This window comes from Temnothorax longispinosus, chromosome 5 (genome assembly GCF_030848805.1).
Source record: "Temnothorax longispinosus isolate EJ_2023e chromosome 5, Tlon_JGU_v1, whole genome shotgun sequence".
Lineage (NCBI taxonomy): Eukaryota > Metazoa > Arthropoda > Insecta > Hymenoptera > Formicidae > Temnothorax > Temnothorax longispinosus.
Window position 1 is genome coordinate 8,131,569 of NC_092362.1, and position 18,218 is coordinate 8,149,786.

The following is an 18,218-nucleotide window of genomic DNA, read 5'->3' on the forward strand; positions in this document are numbered from 1 at the left end:
TCTCTTTCCGGAATGTGGCAAATTCTGATCGTATTAGGTTTTTGATAGTGTTTAATAGATTTATATCTGTGTTCTGAGATGTAACTGACGGACTTCTACAGTCTAGAAATTGACCATTGGAGTAGGGATGACCCGTGCGGGGGACACAGGCCGGGTGAGATGCAATACTGCAGTAATCGCATGTGACGGGCTTTACCACAACCGCCGCACAGCCTTTGCACGTCTTCCTCCCGTCCATGAGATCTTAATTATGCAACCAAGAAACTCCGAATAAAACGGTTTTAATAGCGTTCGAAAAGATACAGCAGCTGTCGGAGACAGAGAATAACACGTCCGTCCTCTACCACTGTAACTGACTGACTATATGGAGCATCCATTGCAATATCATCTACATACCGACAATAGAAATATGGGACATAATTGAGTTGTTGGATTACAATCTGCGCAAGGTCGCACATGACCATATTCGCCGCTACTGGTGACAGAGGGGAGCCCATCGGACTGCCAAAAATTTGTTTGTAATTGTTAAAAGAAAAATATGTAGAATTAAAAATTAGTCGGATTACAATTATAAATTCGTTAAACGGAATGTCCGTGTGCTCCGAAATCTCACTCCATCTTTTTGTAATACTTTCCACTACCAAGTCTGTCGGAACATTAGTGAAAAGTGAAACGACGTCCAATGATATTAACATATAATTAGAGTCGAAGGGCATGCCATGTAATTTGTTCACTAAATGGTAGCTATTTTTTATATGGCTAGAAGATTTCGAAACACCTTTAGACTAAATACCCTGTAAACAACAAGCAAGCATATACAACGGGCTATTTATGAATGACACTATTATTCTAAGAGAATTGCCTTATGTATTTTTGCCAGGCTTATGTATTTTTGGCAATCCATAAGCTCTCGGCAGAATACCATCCGTGCAATTGAGTCTTGTATAAATGGAGTGATCTATATATCCCTTTTTCTTCCATCTTGTTAGTAGAGAACGTAAATCATTCGTGAGTTTTTTTATCGGGTCTTTGTCAATTACTTTGTAGATGGAAGTATCAGAGAGAGATGGACTCCATTTCCTTTAAGTATTCAATTTTGTTTAAAGCAACCGTGACACTATCTTTATCGGCTCTTGTAAAAAGGATGTTGAGATGTTCCTTAATAAATTTTTTTATGTAAATTAAATTTAGTTAATGTTATCCATCCCAAAATCATTTTATCATTATGACTGACTGGTAATTTTTGATTGGCAATTTTATTGACTAAAGATATTGATCGATTCCTGACTGCCCCTCGAATGGATTCCTGACATTTACTTATATTACTTTCTATGTGTTTTATGAATTCAGTAATTAATTTAGGTGTCTCATATTCATTAATCGGTACCTCGAAACGTTTACCCAATTGTAATAAATAGACGATTTCATCCGGGATTACGTTGTTACCAAATTGCGAAACCAATCATACTGTAGAGAATCTAAAGAAGATTCTTGTTTAAACTTTTGTGCTTAAAGATTAACATGGTGTAAATTAGTAAAAAAATTTTTTTCTTTGGAATGTCAGAATCTACCGAGTTAACATCACCCGAACAATAATAATAATTAATCTCACATATCTTTGTTTTGTTGAATAGGTTTATTACAGAAATCACGACACTCCTATGTATATATATATCGTGCTTTATTACAATTAAGTAAAAGGGAGTACAGCGAGCGCGCCGTGGAATAACACGTGGAAACTTGCGAGAGCGGTATACGGCCTTCTCGGGACACGCTGGAAAGACGGTGTGCGAACGCGGCCAGATGAAAAAGTGCGTGATGCTACGGAAACCCGGCCCTAATGGTGGGGAGTTATAAACGCCGCGATTTATCGTTCTCGACGCAAATCAATATATCTCGCCCTAGCGGTCCTAATTTTTGTCGCAATACTCAACACTCCCACTCGACAAAAATATTAATCATTATTACACGACAATATGCCACTTTCTTGTTTCAAACGATGAAACTTATCTCTCGGTAGCGCCTTAGTTAATTGGTCAGCCAATTGATTATTGGTCGGCACATACTGCACGTCGATGCTTCCATCGAGTTGTTTCTCACAGGTGTAGTGATATTGCACGTCAACATGTTTTAGCCGTCTCAAGGATTCACGGTGCTTGACTAGACGTATCGCAGCTTGATTGTCACAATATAGAGGTATTGGCCCTTCACCACATGGATTGAGCTCCCACATGACTTATTTCAGCCAAACTGCTTCTTTTGTTGCTGAACATAAGGCCATATACTCAGTTTCCGTCGCCGAGGTAGCTGTTGCACCTTGTTTCTTCGAACTCCAGGAGATCGGTCCACCGTTTAAAAAGAAAATCCACCCTGTGGTGCTTACACGAGTATCCAAGTCACCAGCGTAATCGGAATCGCAATAACCAGTAATTTTTAAGTCCTTATTTCCGATGCCATACACAATACCATGGCTGATCGTCCCCTTAATATAACGCAATATCATTTTAATCCCATTCCAATGCGTTTTGCTTGGTTTACTCGCGTATTGACTCAAAACGCTTATAATGTAACCTAAATCCGGACGCGTCGTTACCATTAAGTACATAATTGACCCTAGAGCTTCTCTATACGGGTAACAATTACTATCTTCTTCGTCGTTATTCGCTGTAAACTTCATTCCAGGATCGGCAGGCACAGAAGATGGCGCACAGTTACCGTGAGAGAACTTGCTTAGAACCTTTTGTGCATAGGCAGTCTGATGCAGCTTTAACACTCCAAGACTTCTGTCCCTCTCGATCTGGATACCTATAAAATATTCAGCCTTGTTATATCTTATTTCAAAGTTTGATTCTAGTTTTCTTAACAATCTTTTAGTCATTTCTTTGTGATTTGAGCAAATTAATCCGTCATCAACATACAGAACCAAAATGATTATTACGCGACCTTGACAGTAGATAAATACGCACGGATCCTTTTGACTTTGTCTCAAACCTGCGGCTCGTAAGACTGCAGAAATATTGTCGTGCCACTCCTTAGACGCTTGCTTGAGCCCATAGAGACTCTTCAATAAGCGACACACTCGATCATCCTTCTCGAAGCCGTCCGGTTGCTCCATGTAGACTTCCTCCTTCAATTTACTGTTAAGGAAAGCAGACGTTACATCAAACTGAATTATGTCTAGATCGAAGGCCGCAGCAAGTGACAGCACGAGTCGAATAGATTCATGTCTAGCGACTGGAGCATACGTAGCATTGTAGTCCAATCCGTATTTCTGAGCATAGCCCTTGACCACTAGACGAGCCTTGTATTTATCAATGGAGCCGTCCGCTTTGTGCTTTTTCTTAAAAATCCAGCGATTTCCAATAACATTGGCATGAGCTGGTCTTGACACTAGCATCCAGGTGCCATTTTTCACCAGTGAATCGAGCTCGTCATGGATCGCTCGTCTCCAGTGATTAGCTTCAGAACTGTTCAGAGCCTCTTCCAACGTGATTGGGTTCATTTCCGTGAGCAATGCTTCTGCTGCAATCGCCGTATCTTCTGATCTATCAGTACCGCGTCGCGCCGTTGTCTGCCGCAATGGGTAGGGATTTCTTTCGATTGGTTTCCTTAAATTTTTACTGCTCGGCTTCGATTCTATGCAGTGAAAGTTCTTCTCGACGTCCAAGTCATTCCCACTCTTGTTTTCGCTGAAGACATCATCTTCATCGTTGCTAGTCTGATCAGATTGCTGAATGATGACTGACAATCGATCGGGATCTCTCTCATTAAAAATAATATCTCGCCTTACGTAGCATTTGTGTCTTATTGGATCATAAACCCGATAAGCCTTGCAGTCCTCAGCATATCCTACCATTAAATACTTATTCGAGTTCTCCTCCCACTTTGTCCTTGATTCCTTCGGAATATGTGCGTATGCCACGCTTCCGAACACTCGTAGATGCTTGATTGATGGCTTGGCGCCATACCATCGTTGATAAGGCGTGTCTCCGTTTAGCGTGTCCGTCGCAGTTCTGTTCTTCAAATACACTGCAGTATGAGTTGCCTCCGCCCATAGGGCCAATGGCAATTTTCTGGCGTGAAGCATAGATTTCGCCGACCAACTATAGTCCTGTTCTGTCTCTCGATGAATCCATTTTGCTCCGGTGCTCTCGGTGTGGTGGTCTCATGCTTAATCCCTTGTAGCTGTAGGAAATTATTTACTTCTTGATTGCAGAATTCTAGACCACAGTCACTGCGTATCTTGCGAATGGTGTGTCCGTCAGCGCTTACATCGACGCAAAACTGCTTTAAGTGCTTCAGTACATCTGATTTTTCTTTAAGGAAATATACGAAACAATACCGTGAGTAATCGTCCTTTAATAACAGGAAATAATTAGCACCACCCAGTGAGGGCCTGCTCATCTTACCACACAGGTCCATGTGAAAGACATTTTCTGGCTTAACAGCTTGCCTCGCTCCTGACCTTGGAAAATAGAGACGGTGCTGCTTACCTAGCACACACCCTTCGCAGAATGGTTCCTCAGTGACCCTTCCTTCAACCTTAAGGTCCAATACCGTAGATTTATTGATCATCTGTCGCAAGGTCCTAAAGTTGGGATGACCCATCCTTTCGTGCCATTTTAACAGGGAACAATCAGTCACATTCGCTTTAGCTGCTTGATTTGCTTCATGAGGTACCACCGTCTGAAAGTTTAAAGCATAGAGACCTTTGCCATGTATCGATCCACTTACCAATAAGCGATTATTCTTCAAATATTTGACTGTTCCTCCACCATGTTCGAATACGACTGTCATTCCCTTCTTCGTCGATTTGTTGACGGACAGGAGGTTCTTTTGAATCCCCGGAATGTACAGTACTCCTCCAAGAGTATGCGTGACACTGCTCTCACTGGGTCCAGGTACTCTGACAATAACGTCACCTCTTCCAGCTGCATACAGTACGTGTCCGCTTCCAACTCGCACGGGATAGCTTTTTCCTTCGAATAATTCCATGGTTTGAAACCAGTCTCTTCTGAATGTCATGTGCTCAGTGGCCCCAGAGTCCGAAAACCAGATGTCGTCCTCCTGCGCACTCAAGCATGTTTCTTCCTCAATTATGAATACCTCGGATTCCTCCCATTTCTCATGACCTTGTTTTGAAGTAGAAGCCTGGCTTGCTTTGTTTCCTTCGGCCACAAAGGAATGCCCTCGTTTGTTTTGATTCTGGCTCTGCCCTTGACTTTGTTGTTTCTTCTTGAAACAGTCTCGTGCCCAATGACCTGTCTTGTGGCAAAAGTTACACTTGCCTTTCTTCTTGTTGTCACCTTGAGGCGTGATAGTCGTGTTAGCATTCCTCTTCGACTTTCCTCTGGAATAAAAGGCTTCGTCAGCCGTCTCTTGAAAGCGCGTTCTCATATTCAGCAGCGATTCTTCATTTACGAGATGATCCGTCAACTTCTACACGGTTTGTTCTGCCCTTGGTACAGCGTACCACGCTGTACAAACATTGTCGTATTTGGAGGGCAAGCTGCTTAGAATTTTTGATATAACAACTAATTCCTTTTGTTCCATGTTCATATCCTTGAGTCTTTGAGCTAAAGAAACGATCTGCGCCACGTGGTCGGCTATCTTGACGTTCTCATCCATCTTGCAATTAATAAACTGCTCCAACAGAGTCTGAACAGACTGGTCGCTTTTCTTTGCATGGACCGCTTGCAGTCGCGCCCACATTTTGGCCGCCGTATTACAATCGCTGAGGTACTTTAATTGCTCAAGCTCTAAGCCTCTCATGAAAAAAGCCTGCGCTTCGACGTCCTTTTCATCCCATGCAGCCTGCTCTGCTGCATTGACTGGACGTGGTAGAATCCCGAGAATGTATGGTCTCAACTTGTTCTCTGCCATGAAGATCTCCATCTGACGCTTCCATAGCTGATAATTCTCACCGTTGAAACGAACGTGGAACAACTTCGTCTCCGGCATCTCGGTGTTCACCTCCTTCTGCACTGAGTCACCCGTATGGAGGTGTGCTACGATGGGCTGAGTTTGGTGAGTCACTGTGTTGTCGAGGCCAATCCCTGATTCGTCTACGGTCTCTTCGTCTTCTCGCTCAGAATCCGAACAATTATTCCGTGTATCTGGGACCACTGGGCCCATAACCTTTTGTTGAATAGGTTTATTACAGAAATCACGACACTCCTATGTATATATATATCGTGCTTTATTACAATTAAGTAAAAGGGAGTACAGCGAGCGCGCCGTGGAATAACACGTGGAAACTTGCGAGAGCGGTATACGGCCTTCTCGGGACACGCTGGAAAGACGGTGTGCGAACGCGGCCAGATGAAAAAGTGCGTGATGCTACGGAAACGCGGCCCTAATGGTGGGGAGTTATAAACGCCGCGATCTATCGTTCTCGACGCAAATCGATATATCTCGCCCTAGCGGTCCTAATTTTTGTCGCAATACTCAACACTTTGAATTCTTACGTGTTAGAGATTTTCGTCAGCCATTTAATTTTTTTGTCAATTCTTACTTTTCGGTTGTGCCACAGCTGATTCTCGACAATTTCCTGGTGAGCAAAGAACGCATTTTCGATCACAGAGGGAAATACGTTAGAAATCGACTTATAAACTCTGTACATTTCGTGACTAATACAGTGCAATCTTTTGTACGCATCACTCAATTCAAGTCTTAAATCGTATACAAAATAAGTTGTAATGATTGTAATGCCACATATGTTGGACAATCAAAAAGACAATTAAAAACTAGAATCAAAGAGCACAAATCTGATATTATGAAGAAAAGCGGTTCTCCATCAGTTATTACTGAACATCGCATGAAGACAGATCACAGATTAGATTGGGAAGGGGTAAAAATCTTGGATAATGAACCTATATATTACAAACGACTCATTTCTGAGATGGTGCATATTAAAAGACAGAATGAGGGCCTCAACAAACAAAGTGACACGGAATTATTACCAGAAGCATATCTCTCAATACTCAATTTACTCCCTCCTTCCTAATTCCCACTCAGGTTCTTTTCCCCTCCTATATTCCGTCTCTTCCACATGCTCCACACTACAATTCTCCGACTCCCGCATTTGACATTAGACCGACCACAGCAAAACATGTATTCCTCGACACGCATCTCTACAATTCAAGGTATTAAGAATCACTTTAATTTTATCACATACAATTCAATGCATATAAATTATATATATTACGTAAGGACATTCGCCATCGGTCTTATCCAATCAATGACCGCGACTTGTTGTACAGTAGAGACTGATCCTTTCCATGACCGACTTATGGACGCTCAAACGATAATTGTACACGATAAACTATGTTAACCGCTTCTACGAGAAATGATAAGGATCCACACGAAGACACGTATGTATACGATTGGCGATCCACACGAACACATGTATGTAAGCGATTGGCGTTTTTTAATAACAATTGTTCTGTAGTTTTTAATTTAATAACGATGTAATGACTTTTCCGTTAATTTTATATTCAACGATCAAGGTTATTGGTTTCTTACACTGAAGAAGGCCACAGTAATGGCCGAAATGTTTGATGTTTATTAATTATTTATTTGTTGTGTTCATAATATAATAAATTTAGCACAAATATTTCGCTAGTTCGCAGGCCCTTTTATTTATATTTTGTTTTATATAAAGCAAACATTATATCAACAAATTGTTTATATATAATGTTTTCCTATACGTAAAAATCATTAAAATAACTAGGTGGTTTCCTGTCTCTGGATGTCTTCCTTGGGATGCCTGTTGATGTTGATGCTTCCTCAGCATCGTGAAAATCGGCCGGCTTCGAAGAGTCGTCATCTTGTGTCTGCTTATCAATGTTGTCCTTTTTCTCTTGTTGTCTATTTTGTGTTGTCTGTTTTGTTTCCCCGATTTGGCTCTCATCCTGTTCTTCAAGGACAAGTGGCGGGTCATCCTGTAAGTCCAAGCTAGCGTTCTGTTTTAATGGTGCCAAGATGAGGTGTTAACGATTTCTTCTTAGTATACCACCGCTATTAGTTTTAACCAAATAAGATTTTAGGGTATTCGCTTTATCTACTATTCTATCGTAACTACGCACGTCTGTAATCTAAACTCTATCATTTAGCTGTAATTGAGATACTTCTTTTGCGCAATGTCTCTTATTATAATATCTTTCCTGTTTTCCTTTTCTTTTATTCTTTCGCGGTAATATTTATCTTATTTTTTATAAACGATTCTAACTTTCTTGACAGAATAAGAAGTGAGGAACAAATTTATCTTGAAAACATTAGTTCCGCGGGAGAATATCCGTTCTCTAACGGAGTCGTTCTATACGCTAATAATCCTAGACTTATATCATCACATTTTTTAAATATGCTTTTTGCAATTTTAACTGCTGTTTCTGCTGCGCCGTTGCTTTGTGAATATTTCGGTGAGTTTGTTGTGTGTACAAAATCGTATTTACGCACAAATTCTTTAAACTTTGTGGCAAATTGAGTTCCACAGTCGCTCTTAACAATTTCGGGTACTCCGTATCTCGCAAATACCTCTTTGCATTTCTCTATGACTTCAGTTTCTGTTAATGATCTCAAGTTAGAGATTTTTAAGTATCTTGAATAATAGTCAAACATAACTAAATACCACGTTTTACATATGAAAAGATCGATTCCGATTTTTTGCCAAGGTCGACTGGGAAACTCTTCCTTCCTAAATTATTCTTTAATATTAGACCTATCCTCTATGCATTTCGGGCAATTTTCTATTAAGTTTTTTAATTGTGTACTTAGCCTTAGCCACCAAACTGATTGCTTAACTCGCTCCCTACATTTGTTAATACCAAAGTGACCTTCATGTATTTTGGAGAGCATTTCTGCTTGCAATGTAGGAGGAATAACTATCCTAGAGTTGTACAACAAAAGATGATCTACGTAAGAAATATTTTCTCTTAACTGATAATAAGGCCATATTCCGTCTGGTAATTTAGTTTTTGCAGGCCATGATCTTAAACAGTACTCTGTGAGTGTTTTACACATAAAATCTGTTTCTTGTTCTTCACGTATTCTATCTAGAAGATTACTTGTTGCAGGCAAATTAGCAATTGTTAATCTCACATATTGATCTATTTCTTCTTGTAGATCATCCTTGTTCCTAGTATTTTTATCTACTAGACAAACTGCTAACACTAATTGCTTTCCAGGTACAAAAATAACTTTATAATGATATCGCTTAATCTTATTCTCTGAAGACGCGGAGTAAGTTCATCTATTGGTTTACTCTGTAATATCTGGAGTAGCGGTCTATGATCTGTTTCAAGAGTAATGCCTATAATGTATTCTTTATAATGGTCTGCCGCAAAGACTAATGCCAAGGCTTCCTTCTAAATCTGACTATATTTTTTTCAGTTGGTGTCAATGTCCGAGAAGCATAAGCAACTATTTCTCTCTTACCAGTCTTATCCTCCTGAATAAGTGCACTTCCTAACCCATAACTAGAGGCGTCTGCCTGAATAATAATATTTTTATTAAAGTCAAAATGGGCTAATATAGAAGCTTTTAACAAGAGTTCTTTTATTTTTTTGAAAGCTGCTTGTTGTGGTTGAAGCCACACAAAATGAGTATTATCTTTCAATAAACTGTTCAAGGGCTCTAATATGGAAGATTTATTTGGCACAAACTTGCTTACGTAATTAACCATACCAAGAAAACGTAATATGGAGGTTTTATCTGTAGGCTCTGGAATTTTCACAATAGCCGATATTCGTTCTGGTTTTCAATTCCTTTTTCGGAAATTAAGTGTCCTAAAAACTCTTATCTTATTAGCTCTAAATATACATTTATCCTTGTTTAAGGTTGTCCTTTCTTCATTTAGTCTATCGAGAAATCTCTTTTAATATTTTATTGTGCTCTTCCATAGTTTCTGCATGAATTAGGACATTGTCTATACGTACTATTATGTTTTTAATGCCTTTTAATTTGTCTCCAAATTCCTGAGAAAAATAATCTGTTACACAGTTGATGTGCTCATATATCTACCAAAGAGTGTGATAAAAGTGGTAAGAGGTTGACTATCTTTGTGAAGAGGAATTTGATGAAACCCCGTCTTTGCTTAGTAAATATCTTTGAGTTTTTCAAATCAGCTATAGCTGTATCAACTTTAAGAATTGGAAAGTTAGCTCTTTTCACCTAGTTATTTAAATTAGTGTAATCACAGCATAGGCAAATTTCATCACTGCTTCTTTTTGGCACCACAACAATAGGACTGCACCAGTCCATAGGGAAATCTACCGGTACTATTATGCCTAACTTGAAGAGTTTATCTAGTTCCTTTTATAATTTTGGTAACAAAGGTATAGCGACAGTTCGTGGAACCAACTGAAAAAAAGGTCCTCCCTCTTTTAAGTGAATTTTAAGTTCTCTTTTGAATTGGCCTATGCCTTCGAATAGATTTAGATAGTCAGTACAAATATCGAATGGAATCTTATTTCCTAATCTTGTCATATTAATCTTACTTACCAAATTAAATCTTTTAATCTCGGGTTTGCTTAACAAATTCTGTTTCAACTCTTGTATATAATATAAACCTAGGCTTTAGTTTTGCAATGTTTGTTTCCATAGTTTTGCCCCTACAAAAGACCCTGTTTTTGGCTGTAGAAAAAAATCCTGACGTGTAGGGGCAAAACTGAGGTCATATTCGGTTTCAGCAGGCGAAAATACATGGGAATACCATGGTCTAGTCTCTGCGCAGACAAATTTTTTTGTTGGCCTGTGAATTATTATATACAAGTAGAAACAAGAAGGAAGTGTCAGAGTCAGAGAATCACTACTAACCCATTCGATCATCAAGCAATGTTTTCTGAATGTTGAATTGCAACGTCTACAAGACATTACAGATCAGCGGACATTAGATGTTTGTATAACAAGGAATTTACATTTTTTGCAGTTAATGCAATATTGCAAATGTTGCAATGCAATGTTTTTGAGATGTTGATTCAACAATGCTTGTGTGCTGTGTGGGTGGACATTGGCAGAACGTCATTATGTACGTATGATCAGAAACAAAATTATTAGCCTTTATTTATTTTATTAAAAGAATCTCAACCGGAGAAAAATATGCTGCACTTTTAGAGAACATTCTACAAGTTTGTTTAGAAGACTTGCCATTAGAAATTCAGATGCAAATATAGTGTATCATTATGATGGTTGTTACATAATCAGCGATAGGATTAAGTATCTTATAAATAGATTTAAATTTTTTGGCGTGGTTTCAAACTCTCTATTTACTTAAAAAAATAAAAGCAATACTTTCAAGTAGACTCGAACCTGGACGAAATGGGTTTGAACTCTCTATGAAAAACCCTCTACCTTAAAAAACAAGAGTATTTACTTCTAATAATTCGAACCTGAGTCGATATGTTTGAATTTTTTATGAATACTTTATTAGCTTTTGAATCAAAATATTTGTACAAAACGATGATTATTTTAATATATTATTTTTTTATAATTACAAATATTAGAGTTTAACAATCGTTGAGATTAAATCTATAAACATATAATTAAAAATATAGAATAAAAATTACTTAAAATCTTTACACATTTATACATTCTTTAAGGCTCTTGCCTCCTCGCCGCTTCTATCCTTGTTTGATGACATCAGAAGCGAGAAATCGCATTCCAAAAATTCTCTCAGTTTTACGTTAAAATAAAAAGATATATTTATAAAACTCAATGTAATTAATTTAGCTCATTTGTAAAACATACCGAACACTTTCCTTTGGCTTTAATAATCAATAAACAGCTGTAAAATAAAAAATAAAAGAAGACAGGTTAAAAAAGTAGATTGCATGATGTCATGTTAATTTTACGGCTATTTAGTGATTATTAAAGTCGAAGGACAGTGTTTGGTATATTTTACAAACGTGTTGAATCAATTACAATTACGTTTTATGGATATATCTTTTATATCGCAAGTACAATGTATGAAATATTATTTCTTATTTTTCTTATGAATATTAAGCCGAAATCACACGAAGTACGATTTCTTGAATGATTAGCATGCTGCTATGCCTGCTCTGATGCACGCATATAAACATGTTCATGCATTGAGCAAGGCCCTGCATCTGCATGCACCAATTGAAACATTGAAAATAGTCACGATCAAGCAGACGATCGACAGCATCTTCAGAAAAGAAATTTTAATTTCGTAGTACGTAATCAAACGCCAGATTCCAAAATGTCGTGGAATAAAGAACAAATAACAACATTACTAGAGGCGTATAAAAATGAATCACTTACCATCTACCCTTTTTTTTATTTTCTATAAAACATATTTTAAGGTATAAGTTCTGTCGTTTTTCACTCTTCTTACTTTTATTAAATTTTAATATGTTGTAGACGGAGTTAATATCTATCGATTACAAAATTTTTAAGTCGATTCACCGTTTAGTTTATTAATTAAAAATAACACTTTTTGTGCTTGCGCCCTATACATAACACGTGAAAGGATGGCATTTTCATCACATTTTAATATATAACGATAGAACAAATCTTACGATTTTAATAATTAAAAAAAAAAGTAGAGAAGTAGAATATAAAACATGAGTGTGGGATTATTCTAAAAAAAAATTAAATTTTTTTACCGTTTAGTTTCAAAGATATCACTTTGCAAAGAATACATATTTATGCATATTAAATGTTCGGCAACATAACCCATATCAATAATATGTCTGCCTTCAAATTGAAATGTTTGTGATTTCTCAGTGAGGTTATGTGGCACCTGTTTACGTTTAGCAGCATTTGCTATGCACATTGCAGAAACGGCTTTTTTCGTTTATCAAAACTTTTTTTCTTGATAAACCGACGTTTCAAACGCAATTGATCTGATATTAAAGTGTAGTAGTGGTGTATTCATGCATGAGTTGTTTCTATGTGAGCAGGTTCGGACTGTATGTACAGATTTATTCAAAAGTGTCGCTCCGGTAGCATTGAATAAGAATAAGTGTTGAATTTTTCTATTTACTGGAGACAAAATTTTTAGTTGATAGTGTACCGACAGAATTACCTTAAGGAATGTAATTTGTTCATACATTCTTTAATTTTTGTATTTGGGCGTATTTTTTGCACTTCATTGTTTATTCTTTGCAGAGCTTTATTACGTAAATGTTTATTATGGTAATTTGGGTGTTTAACAGTATACAGTATAGGTTCATTTTTATACGTCTCTATTAACATTGTTAATTGCACATTTTCGAATCTGACGTTTAACGTGTACGAAATTAGCACAATTAAAATTTATTTTCTAAAGAGCTGTTGATTGTTTGCTCAATCGTGACTATTTTTAATGTTTTAATTGGTGCATGCAATGATGCATGTGTTGCGACCCGTGTTTACTGGTGTCGGCTTATGCTCGGGTTGAAGAAGTGCCACGCTTGTATTTCTCGACTTCTTTATTGCACATGTAATTTGCGATCAACCGCCATGAGGCTCAATCGTTACACGACAAGACGAAGGCGCGGTAGTCGACGCCCTCGATATAAACGATCGCAGTTCTGTCGATATATATCGATATCGACAAAGATGGTCGCGCAATCATGAAGTATCGCAGAGGGAGCGTGGCGCGTATATTGAATTCGGGACTAAACAGCATGCCTCGCTCAATGCATAAACGTGTCTATATGCATGCATTAGAGCAAACATAGCAGCATACTAATCATTCAAAAAATCGTGCTTTGTGTGATTTCGGCTTTACTCAAATCCTAGAAAATGAAAATTGATTAGTGGATTTGATTCGGACTTTGAAGAACATATTGAACTTGATCCCATCCTTACATATAATACGTCTGAGACGGGATTCTGTAACTCCTTAACGACAGTTTTGGTATCGTTACGCAGCTTTTTTACCATATATAATACCTGCGCAATAATACCGAAACTGTCGTTAAGGAGTTACAGAATTCCGCTACTGGCACGTTAACTTTTTAACCAAATATTTTTTCAGTGTTGAATCGATCGCGGTAGCACCGTAAATTGACTAGCTCAGTCTCCTGACTTCATTCCCTTAGATTTTTTATTGTAACGCACATTGAAAGATAAAGTTTACAAAGACGTCCCAACGACATCATAAAACATGCAGCAACAAATTTCATGCACAACGATGAATTTGAAGCAACTAAGAATTCACTTAAATTATATATCCAGAAGTCTATTAAAAATTAGGAATATCATTTTAAACACATTCGATAGATACGTAAATGTTTCTATAAATATTTTTCCTCTAAAATAGTTTTTTCAATCTTTTTTATATCTTTATTTGTAATAATAAAACAAGCATTTTATTATGCTTGCCGAATTCGCCTCTCACTGTTCACTAGAAAATATAAGAAGGCAGAGTCCACACACAAAAGATGGAAAGAGAAAAATTGTATAATTTTATTTAAAAAAATAGAGGTCACTTTACGAAAAAGTTTGTAAAGAAAGGACTTACAAAATAAGAAACAAAAACATCAATTCATGGATTCTCCTGAATCAAAATATAAAAAAAAAATAATTTGAATTGGTAGAAATAATTAAAGTTCAAGTTATATGTTGTTCACTCGTACATGCACCGGCGTCGCTTTTGAATTGCTTTTATTTAGGACGTATAATTGTAGTGAAGTGACGCCAAAAGTCGCGACGATTTATCCTTGTACATATATACAATAAAATACATATGTACTCTTTTTCTTACACAGTTTTTCTCCCTTTCTCCCTCTCTCCCTCCTCTCTCTCTCCCCCTCCCTTTTGCCTCCTGTTCTCTTCCTAACTTTCTTTGTCTAATAGTAAGTATTTATCTTTGAAATGAATGAAAGAAGACGCGCAAGAAGATAACAAATAAACCTATCAGAAATATAATCTAAATGCATTAATTTTTTATTTCTATAATAGAAAAAATGTATTTAATTAAATCTGTAACTAATACTTTCATTACAATATATGTATTGTATCTTAACGCCATCTTGAGCATTAGTTGATATTGACAATTTTGCATTGATATTTCAAATTGTTAAGAATTATAAATAGTTTTCGTACAAAATAACGTCAACAAAAACCATAATTTATATTGTAATTAATTTTAATCTTACGCTAGTATTTTATATAAAATACATAAATCACGAGTCATAGATAATGGTAAAATTTATAATAAAATAATTTTCATAATATACGTTAAAATGTAATAATAGGATTATTATATTGTTTATGGCCGGTATTTATAGTCGAATCTTATATTTAAGACCGATCTTAAGATGTTGTGAACCAATTACAGAGCCATTAGCCATTAGCATCTTAAGACAATCGGTCTTAAAATAAGACCCGACTATGAACATCAGCCTATAATAAATATTTAATTTTCTATATATGACTTTATATATATGTATAATACATATATACAATAATTTATTAAAGATTTTTTATATATTTATAATAAATTTATAAAAAAAACAAAATAATGTATCTTCTGTTATAGATTTTTTAAAAATGTTATCTACATTTATCTAGCCTATTCTATAATAAATATTTATATGTAAAAAATTTTGCAAATATAAAATATTACAGTTTGTGTAAATACAGTTTAATGTAAATCAATGCGTCGACACTATTTCTTTTATGGATATTGATACGAGACATTTGTAATGCGTTTAGTTTTTGCATGTGTTTTTTCGGCGATTCGTATTGCTATAGATAAAATAACATTACCTGAATGAACTGTTATGACGAAGGCTGAAGTGAGGAGCAATATCACAATTATTCGACGCATCTTGCTTCTTTGATCGTATAACTTTTATCCTTTCGATGATGATGATGTAAATTGCACAATTTAGAGGATAGCGCGCGCTCTTCGAGGAGGAAGAGTTGTCGTCGTGTAGACAGACTGATCGTGAATACGCGAGTTCCCGTCCTTGAACACTGCGTTGCTCGCCGCCCCCTATCTTCTCCTACCCCAGATCTTTCCTGACATTTTATTCTCTGCTGCCGCCCAACTTTTCCGTAACGCATACGACGCGCAGATTCCATCCTATCTAATATACCCTATGCTCTCTGCATGCCTCTCGCTTTCTTTTCTTTGCATAGACATTTTTTTGCGTAATGTATTAATGTATACATACACAATATTCCATATATTCGATGACATTTATCAGTATAACAATACTCTTCTCCTAATTCTCCTATTTTAGAAACCTTTTTCAGAAAAGTTACAAAAGTTTAGAAGAAAACCACGCTGAATAATATTTTTCTATTATTTTTCTATTATTTCTTGGATCGATGTGATTCCAACATCTTTTTTTAATAAAAAATAAAATGTGTTTGTGGATTATATAGGGTAGGTAGTCCAACAATGAACCAGTAGTACACTATGAACCATTGCGATATTTCGTAAATGTGATGTTGCCAGATTGTGCTGTTGTCATGCAACAACCGGCATTTGAACCCCTCTTCGGCTCCCCAATCGGCCGGCAGATCGCGCGAAGGATGGCCACATTTTGTGAATTTTGGGTGACAAACTAAATTTTTTTTGTAAGTTTTACGTATTTTCATGTTTTTGTTATTATATCTATTATTTTTTTCTCATTATTCTATAGTTTCGTGTATATTTGGCTTTATAATTCTGTAAGCAACTTTTTCCTATTGCATTATTTTACCGTATTATTTTGGAGATTATCGTAAAAATGATCTATTGGAGATTATCGTTATATGATCTACAATGAATCATTTTGTTTTTGACGATAGTTATCTGTGTTATAAGTCTGATTAAACTGACTAGTTGCTACAATAAATAAATAATCTAAGTGAGAAAAGTTTGATCAAAAATAATAATTTTGATTGTAAGCTTCAAATAATAAAAACATAACATATATAATTAAGTTGGTTTTAATTTAAATTCATATACTATCCTAACCTTAGTAGTAAAACTAAAATAATCCTAACAATTCACAGTATAAAACATGTGGTTCATTGTTAAAAATGGCCAGGTTCATTATGTACATAATGAACATGTGACACTGTTTTAAAAAAATCAAAATTGTGGCTAAACTTTAAAAATAACTTATGAGTTATCTTATACAGTATGTAGCCAACTAAATTGAACTGTATGCAAAAATAGAGATCTTCAACTCAATAACTGAGAGAAATATAACCCTCTGAAATTTACATGGTTTATGTTGGACTACTTACCCTATATATATAAAATGATATAAAATGATGTCATGATATATGTACATGACATGACATGACTATATTTATAAATATATATAGTAGGTGAGAAAAATATTTTATTATTATATATTTTTTTTTACAATTTTATATGGAACAGAAAAATGTCACATAATGTAATAAGATGGCAAAGTGTTTCCATCAGCAGGATCATTATATTTATTTATATTAATTGTTTAAAATTAAATTAATTATGCTTTTTTACCACACATTATATATATATATATATATATATATATATATATATATATATATATATAGGTATATATAGTATAATAGATGATATGTAGAATTTAGTTGCAACATTTAGCTCAATTTTCGTATTCATTCAGATAATTCTCTTGTTGCATCTTAACAACAGAACTGCGCTGCCAGCCAAATTTGAGCCACACAAAATTTAAAAATATTCCAGTAAAACACTACTTAAAAGTCCGATTCTTGCTTTACATGCTCAACATTTTTTTTTTAATTTGAAAATAAATAGGCATTACATTTAGCACAGTTGGTGGTTAACACAGTATTGTTTAATTTTAAGAAAATGGACTACAGTATGAAGCCTTTTTTCCATAACTGATCGAGCTGTGAATTACTTTAGAAAGTGGATGAAAGAATCTTTTATTATAAAAAATAAATAAACTTGTAGTTAGATTATCTAATCTAAATTAGTAAAAAAGCGATTAAACGCAAGGGTGGCTACTTTGACGAAAAAAATGTCAAATATTCTTTAGTGTTTAACTTTTTTTACCTTGCAAAAATATTTTTTTGCAGTTTTTAAACATTTTATATTATTTTTTTATTTTATTATAAAATAATGAATAAAATAATGAAAATATTAAATTATAACGCAAATGTTAAATTATAACGCATAAGTTTGATTTTATTTCATATAATAACCATTTTCAATTAATTAATGGTCTTGAACTTTTGGCTAGCAGTGTATATACACTGCTAGCCAAAAGTTCAAAAATAATCAAGGGATGTGACGT

General features: G+C 35.6%; 1 protein-coding gene across 3 annotated transcripts in view; it reads right to left on the reverse strand.

The window, feature by feature from the left end:
- LOC139813191 (probable RNA-directed DNA polymerase from transposon X-element) overlaps positions 1 to 15,932 on the reverse strand; it is a 67,446-nt gene extending 51,514 nt beyond the window's left edge. For all 3 annotated transcript variants that reach the window (XM_071778547.1, XM_071778546.1, XM_071778545.1), the window contains exon 1: positions 15,718 to 15,932. In XM_071778547.1, coding sequence (XP_071634648.1) covers positions 15,718 to 15,778 — 61 coding nt within the window. In that variant the 5' untranslated portion in view covers positions 15,779 to 15,932. The remainder of the gene's footprint in view (positions 1 to 15,717) is intronic.
- Positions 15,933 to 18,218: the final 2,286 nt, after the last annotated feature.